The 11824-nt window shown below is 42.3% G+C and overlaps 1 protein-coding gene across 2 annotated transcripts in view; it reads left to right on the top strand.

Annotated features, from left to right (window-relative positions):
* SPAST (spastin) overlaps positions 1086–11824 on the top strand; it is a 69106-nt gene continuing 58367 nt past the window's right edge. The window contains exon 1 of one of the 2 annotated variants that reach the window (XM_021085819.1): positions 1086–1796. In XM_021085819.1, the coding sequence (XP_020941478.1) occupies positions 1382–1796 (415 nt within the window). In that variant the 5' untranslated portion in view covers positions 1086–1381. 2 annotated transcript variants of the gene reach the window in all.

Raw genomic sequence — 11824 nt, 5'->3', positions numbered from 1 at the left:
AGTGGTGGGAAATAGATACAGTGTGGCCAGAATGTGGAGATTCTTGGAAGAATTTGTAAAACCCACACTGTAAAGAATGGAGACTTTCTATAAACTAGGATTCCTTAGTTTTGGGCAAAAACAATTATGTCTAACTCAAGCAAAAAGAGAAAGATAGGGAGAGAGAGGAGGGAAGGAGAGATGGAGAGGGAGCAAGAGAAGCAGAAAAATCATATAAATAGAATAGTTATTAGATAGGTTACCCAGTAAATGACCAGACCAGGAATCTGGTAGTTTTGGGAGTCTAAATGAAATGAACTGATAGAGCAGCTCTTGAGAGCACTCATTTCTTACGATGATCTTCTGTCCCAGTGTCTCCAACTAAGATTCCAGTTTCTAGGACAGTATGATTAACCTCTGTGATATAGTAGGCGGCTTTCCGTGCTTGCAGCTCATTAGAAAACAGGCAGCGGAGGTAAGCAGTAGTTCTCCAAAGAAAGAGACGTCTAACGGTTTAAAAAAAGAAAAAGCAAGGGAAAAAACAAAAAGCCCAGTCTGGATTCCTCAGTAAGCTATGGGACGATTACAGCCCAAACCTAAGAATTTCTTTACTCAAACAATTCTTTGGATTAGGTATCTAAACATACACTAATTTAATTAAATCTCTGGAACCGATGATTTGATTCCAATGAGCTAACATCTTCGTTTTCGGTGACCTTAAGTTTTTATCCCTACAACTGCTCTCCTTTCAGATAATAATTCCCAGATTGGGACCCATTACTTCCGCAGTGGAACTCATATCAATCATTCTTCGTGGAAGATTGGCAGAAAATGTTGAAAGAAATATAAGAAAACGAGGTCTCTGCAAGAGAGCCCTGCCGCAGCGGTCCATTTCCTGAGTCGATGTCCTAGGTGCCCTGCTAAGGAGCTCCCCGGGGCAGCGAAGTTGACTGGCCACCTGTCCCTTAAGACGACGTAGGCTGAAGTGCATATTGGGAAATGTAGTTCCCCGGGGAAGCGATAGCGAGGCGGGGGCCCGCACACGCGCACTAGGAGCTCAGGTCAACAAAGACGGAGGCGTTCGCGCAGGCGCCGAGAAAGACACGGGAGGGCGTGCGCGTGCACGCGCGGCCGCCGCTCGGAGTTACCAAGCCGCAGAGAGGACGGAGAAAGGGAGGGGCAGGAGCTACCGACCAAAGGAGGAGGAGAAGGGGTTGTGCTCCTGACCTAGCGAGGAGAAAGGGGCGGGGCCGTCCAGCTGCGCGCGGAGGTGCAGAGCTCCTGGGACCGGCGGGCGCGCGGGGGTCTGTGGCCCTTGCCCTCCCAGTAGCCGCCGCCGTCGCTTGACCGCCGTCGGTCTGCGGAAGGCGGGTTATGGCGGCGGCGGCAGTGGGAGCTGTGAATGAATTCTCCGGGTGGACGAGGGAAGAAGAAAGGCTCCGGCGGCCCCAGCAGCCCGGTGCCTCCCAGGCCTCCGCCCCCCTGCCTGGCCTCCTCCCGCCCCGCCCCCAGGCCAGCCCCTCCGCCCCAATCGCCGCATAAGCGGAACCTGTACTACTTCTCCTACCCGCTGTTCTTAGGCTTCGCGCTGCTGCGTTTGGTCGCTTTCCACTTGGGGCTCCTCTTCGTGTGGCTCTGCCAGCGCTTCTCCCGCGCCCTCATGGCCGCCAAGAGGAGCTCCCGGGCTGCGCCGGCCCCGGCCTCGGCCTCGCCCCCGGCGCCGGTGCCAGGCGGGGAGGTCGAACGAGTACGAGCCTTCCACAAACAGGCCTTCGAGTACATCTCCGTTGCCCTGCGCATCGACGAGGACGAGAAAGGTAACGGGGGTTGAGGGAAGGAGGCGGCGGCGCCGGGAATAAAGCGGTGGGGTCGCCGAGGGAGGGCATCACCTGCGTTCTTTTTCTGCGGGAACCGGCAGTGCCCCCCGGAATTGAGCTGCTCCGCGAGACTCCTCCCCATGGTTAGCCCCTCATCCTCTGCGATTCTCAGTTAAAACCCTCTTCCCTTTTAGGCACCCTAGCCGTAGATTTTGTTTCATACAGACACTAGTTTGTCCTTACACTTCTGCATGACCCAGCCCCTATAAGACACCCAGACGTGCTGGTGACAGTGACAGTTGTCCTAGAGTGACCAAACGAATCCTTTCCAGCCCTGTAAACAGTGAGTGGCTTCCTCTGAGCCAGGTTTCCAAAAGGTTTTGATATCTAAGAAGCTGTGCCTTGTTACAGGCTTTTAGTGAAAGGAGAGTACTGTAGTGTCAGGAGAAAAGAACAAATGGTGAGTTAATTTTGAAAGGAACAGCTGCATATGATTACAGCCGAATTTGCACTATTTTTTAAAAGTTTCGTGTCAGTCATTTTATCAATATAATGACTTCCAAGTATTTTTCAATAAAGTTCTATTTTAGAGTAAAACTTTTGCCCAAGGTTGGTTTGTTTGATCTTATCTAAATGAGTATTCCAGGGTAATCTCTAAATTTCTAAATTGAAAGTTGAGCGAATAGGTTTAACCTATACATACCATTTTACAATAAAATTTAAAGATTTATGTTACTGAATGAAAGCAAGGATACTGCATCCTTCAGATTTCTTTTATGCTAACGTTTTTTAGTCTTTCTATGTGCCTTGCACTGTGTCCTCTTAGCTTTGTATTAATCTGTTTAATCCTCACAGGTGAAGGTACTGTTAATATCAGCATTTTACTTAACAAACCGAGACTCAAAAGATTAAAGCAGGTCATTCCAAACCTATGCTAATTACTAATGAAAGAAGTTTTTATGAAAGATGACAAATGAAGTTAGGAGTCTTATAACATTTTGAAAATCCCTCTTTTCATTCCAACTCCATTATGCTGAGATCTTTTCCCTCTAACTTCTCATTTGCATTGTCCATTATTTAGAAGACTACCATCATCCCTTCCTAGAGAGGCACTGCTTTATTGCACTTTTCTATTATAATAGAGTCTTCTGAAATTTACTAATGTAAGTCAAAGCTGTTTTAGAATGCCTGCAAATACAAAGAAATTTTGTTAACACTGGGTTAAAAAGACACTAGACTCTTAGATTTAAAGAAAAATCAGTTCCCTGTTAGGGGTAAAGAATTGAAGTGAAATTCAGGCCTTGGGTTTCATGCTGGTGACTTATCTTTGGGTATCACATATATGCCTGTATCACTTATATTTAATTCCTATTAAAATACTTAAGTGTAAATTGGCCAGGAGGGAGTGGGAGGTGGGAAAAAAATAGATAAAATACTTAAATGTAAATTATTTCAGCAGCCTATGTACCACATATTTCACTCTCTTTCAGTTGATAATATTTCTGTTCAAAGGTTTTTATTTCTACATTAGTTTCGAAAGTGGACATCAGAACAGGCAGTAAGTTTTAGTTCTACAACTGATGCATTATATACCAAAGTAAATTAGTTCAAACTGGAACAAATTAGTTATATTAATGTTCCTTTAAAAGTGAAGTAAAACTGGTAGTAAAACCATGGTTCTATCTCACATTTTTCATTTAGCATATTGAAAATTTTTGTACTTTAGCCTTAATTTAGTAGTTGCAAGAGTTCATATTTAAAGTCTGTTTGCCTCTCAACCACCCTTGACAGTATTATTCCGGGAGAATTTCATTCTCCTTTTTCTCACTGCATCAAAATATTTGTGAATAAATAGCAATGAATTGGATAGGCAGTCTAAAAAGATTTCCTGACTCTGTGGTTAGCCCCTAAACCATTAAGGGGCTAGTAATGTCATGCATTCCCTTTCTCTTAACGACTTAGCTGCTAAATGTACTGAAGGCCACTTTATTTCATCAGGTGAAATGGGCTATTTCAGACTGTAATGATATTAGTTAACTGAAACATTTGGTGCCTTGAAATAATAAAGGCCAAATTAATTCATTTTAATAAAGTGGCTTATAAATGTAGTTTATATGGTGACTGTTTATTTTTGAACTTGATTCAGTGTCAAAATTGAATATCAATTTTGAATATTTATAAAGGCCTAAATTTATCTCAATTCAAGCTATTTTGAGTAGAAAAGAATAGAACAACAAATTCCATTTACCTAATGTAAGGCGATATGAAGTCTCTTCATTAAATCAAACGTTTATTGGCTATCAGTTAATTTGCAAAGCTCTGTATCTAGATGTTAACTTCAGAAATAATTAGTTCAAGACAATATTATATGATCTATAAATGTGTGTACGTTTTCATGTACATACATACAAAAAATAAGTGAATACTCTCTTAAATGTTGTTAAATACAAAAAGATGTCACAAGAGTTCCTGTTGTGGTTCAGTGGTACATATATCCTTCATTTTTTCCCCAAGGAGTTAAATTACTTGTAGATATTTTCTCTATTTAAAAAAATTTGGGGGGGGTCATACCCATGGCATATGGAAGTTCCCAGGCCAGGGATCAAACCTGTGCCACAGCAGTGGCTGAAGTTACAGCAGTGACTGAAGTTGCAGCAGTGACAACACTGAATCACCAACCCTCTGCGGCACAAGGGAACTCCAGTATTTTCTTTAATTGTTGAACATCTTTGGAAAATGATAACCTGTGATATCCATTGTATCTATGGAGAAACTAGAACTTAAAGAGCGAACTCACAGCAGCAGAACCAGGGACAGAGTTTGGATGAACAGACTCGTAATTTATTCTAAATAGGTTCTGTTTTATAATTCCAGGGGCCCTGTGGAATACTGGGGGGAGAAGAGGAGGCTGTAATAGTGATTTCTTTGGGAGTTCCCGTCGCGGCGCAGTGGTTAACGAATCCGACTAGGAACCATGAGGTTGCGGGTTCGGTCCCTGCCCTTGCTCAGTGGGTTAACGATCCGGCGTTGCCATGAGCTGTGGTGTAGGTTGCAGACGCGGCTCGGATCCTGCGTTGCTGTGGCTCTGGCGTAGGCCGGCCGCTACAGCTCCGATTAGACCCCTAGCCTGGGAACCTCCATACGCCGCGGGAGCGGCCCAAGAAATAGCAAAAAGACAAAAAAAAAAAAAAAAAAAATAGTGATTTCTTTGGATTAATCAGAACATGATCTAACAGAGTTTGTGTGGCTCCTGCAGGTAGATGAGTCTGGGATCTCTCTGTGTCTCTTTTTTTTTTTGGCCACATCCACAGTGTGTAGAAGTTCCCAGGACCAGGTATTGAACCTGTGCCATAGCAGCAGTCCAAGCCGCTGCGGTGAGAATGCCGGATCCTAAACCCACTGTGCCACAAGGAAACTTTTGTGCCTGGGATCTCTTGAGTAATAAAGTAGTGCAGGTTCTCTAGGTGTGGTTCAGTTACCTCAAATATGCAGGACTTGACAGGAAGAACCCAGGGTGTTGTGTGAAAGAGAGAGAGCCTGTTTTCCAGGATATGATAGAGCTGCAGCATTTGCCATCAAGGAGAGAAATTGTCTAAATAAAATCCCTTTCTATTTATTTCTAGTCAATCTACATTTTAAAACAGAAGATTTTCTAAAGAAATTAATTGCCATATAATTTTACAATTTCATGTAATCCAGCCCTGCACTTTATTTAAAACGCACACAAACTACTTGCTTTTTTTTCAGAAGATGAAGCTAGAAAGTAGAAATTACAAGTATCAGATTTGGTATACTTTCTTTTACACCTAAAAACTACTAGACATCATTTTGAAAGAATTGATTTCAGACATTTTCTTGGCTTTAATTTCTGCTTTAAATATTTCCATGATTATCCTGCGTTGCTGTGGCTCTGGCGTAGGCCGGTGGCTACAGCTCCAATTCGACCCCTAGCCTGGGAACCTCCATATGCCGTGGGAGCGGCCCAAAGAAATAGCAAAAAGACAAAAACAAACAAACAAAGCAAAAAAAAAAAAACAAAAATAAATGTTTCCATGATTAGAACAAGGGAAGAATTGGAGTTCCCATTCATGGCTCAGTGGGTTACAATCCTGATTAGTATCTATGAGGAAGCGGGTTCTTGCCCTTTCTCAGTGGGTTAAGGATCTGGCATTGCCCCAAGCTGTCATAGGTTAGAGGTCATAGTCTTGGCTTGGATCCTGAGTTGCTGTGGCTATGGCCATGGTGTAGGCCAGCAGCTGTAGCTCTGATTAGACCCCTAGCCTGGGAACGTCCATAAGCTGCAGGTGTGGCCCTAAAAGGCAAGAAAAAGAAAAAAAGAACAAGGGAAGAACTGTTTTGATGCATGAACAGTCACACAATATTATACTTCTCTGAGAGAATAACATTACCTTTTATTAAATACACAGTATACATCTCACATTTGTCTTTAAGACTATTTAGTGACATTTACACTTAGACAAATGGGCAGCCACTTTTGGGAACCTTATCCCTTGTTGTTTTTAGTTGTTTTTTAATTGAAATTTATATTCTTCCTAATATAGAATACAGTTGAGCTCTATAAAGTTAACCTGGTAATGAGATTCCTAAGATTATTGTCAGTTATCCCGCTGACACTTAAGGGATGGTTAGTAAATTCGTATTAAATTATTAAAGAAGGATCTTCCTTAGCCTTTCCTGTCTTTTTTCTACTTTCTTATTCTTTGTGCTCCATCCAGTAGTAATGGTTATTTAAATTCTGGCAAAGTATAGCTTCCTGAATTTTCTACTAGTTTTACTTTCTCTTGAGCTGTATAATGTCAGTGAAGGTATAAATATCCTGACCTAGCCTTTTTTCCTCTCGCTTTGTGAATTATTAACAACTCTTCATGCTGGACATCCTATAGAATAAAACATTTTTGAGCACACTCACATCTCAGTGGTTTATTGTAAATGAAGAAAGAAAAATGTCAAAATCTATGATTTTCTTGGGACTAATATTTTAGAGCTATTTAGGTATAGCATAGACATATTATACTTATTCACCTATCTTTTCTGTTCTTTCGTGGATATTTTGTGTTGCAGTAAAGAGGGAGAGAATTAACTGCTGTTCTTAAGTGGATTTTATCAGTGCCTTTTGATGAACCATCATCGCTAGGAACACTGATGACTAAACAAGTGGGATCGATTACTTACAGTAACCAAAAGAACACACACTGTGGGAAAAAGTGGTGTATCAGGAAAATGGTGCTAGAAAGAACTTAAAGGATTTGGGCTTGTATTAGGTGATTTTTTCCCCCCTGGGCTGGGGACTGAACCCATATCACAGCTGTAACCAGAGCCATAGCAGTAACAATGATGTATCCTTAACCTGCTGAGCCACTAGGGAACTCCTGTGACAGGTTATTTTGAGGAGAATTTAAGGAAGTAGGATTTTGTTCTGATTGGATGCTCTTAGAAATTATGATTAAGTATCTTAAATCTAATCCAGAAAGAGGGGAGACTAAAGTGAGGATAAAGCTGCAGTTAAGAAGCATGCATTGGGGGAGTTCCCGTTGTGGCGCAGTGGTTAACGAATCCGACTAGGAACCATGAGGTCGAGGGTTCAATCCCTGCCCTTGCTCAGTGCGTTAAGGATCTGGTGTTGCCGTGAGCTGTGGTGTAGGTTGCAGACTCAGCTTGGATCCCGTGTTGCTGTGGCTCTGGCGTAGGCTGGCAGCTACAGCTCCAATTAGACCCCTAGCGTGGGAACCTCCCATATGTCGTGGGAGAGGCCCAAGAAATGGCAAAAAGACAAAAAAAAAAAAAAAAAAAAAAAAAAGGAAGCATGCATTGGCCTAAAGCGGGGGATATTTGATGTTCATGGCTTGGACAGTGTTGATTTTTTGTCCGTGTTTAGATATGATATGACATGATTTTGGAGTGGTCTTGTTTTTGTCTAGAATCCGTCATGATCTTGGAGTGATCTAATTGTCTAATGTTGATGTTCTGTGAAATTGTTTATAGTCAACACGAAGGCCTGTTGTAATGTCAGGTCAGTTCCTTGTTATACCAAGGCCTAATTGATGGGACTAGGCCATCTCCTGGATGTCAGGGCTGCTGTTCTTTTTTTCAGCTTTGAGAGCCTAGTTTTATACTTTTTAAATTGCAGTGCCCCCTTGTTGAAATGGACATTTGAATTCTATACAGGATCTTGGGCAAGTTACTTATTACTACACTGAGGTAACGTTTGTAAGTACCTAGTACCTGCACATAGTAGATCCTCAGAAAATAGGATTTTTTTTTTTTGCCCCATGGCAAATGGAGCTCCTGGGACAGGGGTCAGATCTGAGCCACAGCCTTGAACTAAGCCTTAGCTGTGCAATGCTGGATCTGTAACTCACTGTGTTGGGCTGGGATTTGAACCCCTGTCTCAGTGCTCCCAAGATGCTGCTGATCCCTTTGAGCCACAGCGGGAGCTCAGAAACCATTAGTATTAATTTTACAGTTCTTTTAAGTTTATAGCCTCTGTAGAGTTTATATTAGAATATTGTTAAACTTTGATACATAGTTTTTATTACCCTCTTTAGGAATACAGTAGTCTAAATGAGATTTGAGCAAGGAGGAGAATTATCTCAAGAGTGATATTAAAATTTTTTTTGCTAATTATGACCCTTAGTTCAGAAAAAAACAGTTGGAAGTCTCCCCTTAGCTTCACTTAGTTTCCTAGCTTTTTATTACAAAAGGAATCAAATTAGTTTTTCATGCTCATGTATGAATGGAAGCTCTTGGTAGAGAATTTGGAAAATACTGGAAATGCACAGAAGAAAGTTAAATTACCCACCAGCCATAGTAAATATAAGAGGCTTTTGGAGTTTCCGTCATGGCTCAATGGTTAATGAGTCCAACTAGGAGCCTTGCTCAGTGGGTTAAGGATCTGGCGTTGCTGTGAGCTGTGGTGTAGGTTGCAGATGTGGCTTGGATCCTGTGTGGCTGTGGTGTAGGCTGGTGGCTACAGCTCCAATTAGACCCCTAGCCTGGAAACCTCAACATGCTGTGGGAGCGGCCTTAGAAAAGGCAAAAAAGAGGAGTTCCCATCGTGACTCAGTGGTTAACGAATCTGACTAGGAACCATGAGGTTGCGGGTTCGATCCCTGGCCTTGCTCAGTGGGTGAAGGATCCGGCGTTGCCGTGAGCTGTGGTGTAGGTTGCAGACGCAGCTCGGATCCCGCGTTGCTGTGGCTGTGGTGTAGGCCGGCGGCTACAGCTCCGATTAGACCCCTAGCCTGGGAACCTCCATATGCCTCGGGAGCAGCCCTAGAAAAGTCAAAAAGACCAAAAAAAAAAAAAAAGACTTTTAAGAAAATAAATTGATTGAAATTCCTAAAGTTTAGAGAAAATATTGAAAACTATAATGATTTCTTTACATGTGATTCAAAACCTTTCTAATTAAATGGGAAAAATAAATCTTTAGTTTAGAAATAAACCTTGACATTTGAACATGAAGCAAATACGGCCTTTTTGCTAAATTAAAACAGTGGAAAACATCCTTTTGGTAATAGTGAACTAAGAGAGGCTTAATCATTGGGCTGTTAGGAGTCCATTGTTGTGGCTCAGTGGTAACAAATTGGACTAGTATCCATAGGATGTGGGTTTGATCCCTGGTCCCGCTCAGTAGGTTAAGGATCTGGCATTGCAGTGAGCTTTGGCATAGGTTGCAGATGAGGCTCGGATCCAGCATTGCTGTGGTATAAACCGGCAGCTGCAGCTCCAATTAGACCCCTAGCCTGGGAACCTCCTTATGCCACAGGTGCAGCCCTAAAAAGACGAAAAACAAAAACAAAACCATGGGGTCTTAGTCTGATGGTTTCTGTGGTTTATTAGGGATTAGCACACATTAAAAAACTACTGTAAGATTTTTAAAAATACCTATTACTCTGCTAATTGTGACAAGTTGTAGCAGAAAATTGTGTAGGAAAATAGATATATTTATTCCCTGGAATTGTTTGTAGAATAATGCTTAAAAAAAAAAAGGACCAAATAGATAAGTAATAACATTGGGCTTTATGAGGAAAAATAGAACTGTGCATACAGTTCTAGAGTAGAAAGATTTATATTTATCAACAAATTTACTAAGTATGGTAAAAGTAATTTTTACATAGGTCTTCATTATTTAAAGTATTATCCCATATCCTATTTTTATCTTTGCCACAACTCAGAGTTACACAAAAGCAATGTCATCTTGTTTTTAGGTAAGGAAAACTGAAACTCGGAGATTTCCTGACTTTCCTAAAGTCTTACAGCTATTAAATGAGGAAGCAAGGGTTTAAATCTCTGTCTTCTCTCTCTTTTTTTTAGGGCCGCACTCACACCATGTGGAAGTTCCCAGGCTAGGGCTACATTCAAGAGAGCTGCAGCTGCCGGCCTGTGGCACAGCCACAGCAACTCAGGATTCTAGCTGCCTCTGCAACCTACACCATAGCCCATGGCAATGCTGGATTCCTGACCCACTGAACGAGGCCAGGGATTGAACCCGAATCCTCATGGATACTAGTTGGATTTGTTTCCACTGTACCACAGTGGGAACTCCCAAATCTTTGTCTTCTAACTCACATATTTCCAAACCGATATCCTCTCTCTTCCCAAACTACTCTTTTTTTTTTTTTTTTTTTTTTTGTCTTTTTTTTTTTGCTATTTCTTTGGGCCGCTCCTGCGGCATATGGAGGTTAGGCTAGGGGTCGAATTGGAGCTGTACCCCTGGCCTACGCCAGAGCCACAGCAACGCAGAATCCGAGCCATGTCTGCAACCTGCACCACAGCTCAGGGCAACGCCGGATCGTTAACCCACTGAGCAAGGGCAGGGACCGAACCCACAACCTCATGGTTCCTAGTCAGATTCGTTAACCACTACACCACGACGGGAACTCCTTTTTTTTAATTTAATTTTTTAATTTTTTGTTTAATTTTTTTTTTTTTGTCCTTTTAGGGCTGCACCAGCGGCATGTGGAGGTTCCCAAGCTAGGGGTCTAATCAGAGCTGTAGCTGCCAGCCTAAGCCACAGCCACAGCATTGGGGGATCTGAGCCATGTCTGCGACCCACACCACAGCTCACGGCAACACCGGATCCTTAACCCACTGAGCGAGGCCAGGGATTGAACCTGAAACCTCACGGTTCCTAGTCAGATTTGCTTCCGCTGCACCACAATAGGAACACCCCTTAGCTCTATTTAAAGATGGATATCATGGAGTTCCCGTTGTGGCTCCGTGGTTAACAAATCCGACTAGGAACCATGGGGTTGCAGGTTTGATCCCTGGCCTTGCTCAGTGGGTTAATGATCCGGCGTTGCCGTGAGCTGTGTTGTAGGTTGGAGACACAGCTCTGATCCCGCGTTGCTGTGGCTCTGGCATAGGCTGACAGCTACAGCTCCGATTAGACCCTAGCCTGGCAAACTCCATATGCCACGGGAGCGGCCCAAGAAATGGCAAAAAGACAAAAAAAAAAGATGGATATCATCAGTATTTCTGTTGCTTGTACAGTAACCCACACTCAAAAATTAAAATAATGCACAAATACACAAAGTGAAAATCTGTAATCTTATCCTTAGGGAGATGGTTACTGATAAGTTCCTGACTTTGTCTAGTTCTCTAAATATTTATTTATTAGAGGAAAAAGAATGGTATTACATAGAAACATTTTTCACTTAATGTTTGGGGACTCTCTCTTTCCATTTCCATATATTTAATCTTATTCTTTTTTCCAGTTTAAAAATATACTTTTATTAAAGTATATGTATTTAGGAATTCCCTCTGTGGTGCAATGGGATAGGCAGCATCTATGCAGTGCTAGGTGGGGGTTCAATCCATTGCCCAAGACATTGGGTTAAAGGATCCTGCATTGCCACAGCTGCAGCATAGGTTGCAACTGTGGCTCGGATCTGATCCCTGGCCTGGGAGTTCCATATGCTGCGGGGTGGCCAAAAACAAAAAAAAAAAAATATGTATAAATAAAGTACATAGTTAGTGTATTGCTTAAAGAATTAGCAAACTGAATA

Source organism: Sus scrofa, chromosome 3 (genome assembly GCF_000003025.6).
Source record: "Sus scrofa isolate TJ Tabasco breed Duroc chromosome 3, Sscrofa11.1, whole genome shotgun sequence".
Lineage (NCBI taxonomy): Eukaryota > Metazoa > Chordata > Mammalia > Artiodactyla > Suidae > Sus > Sus scrofa.
The sequence above is the reverse complement of the archived record's forward strand: the minus strand, read 5'-3'. Positions and strand labels throughout refer to the sequence as shown.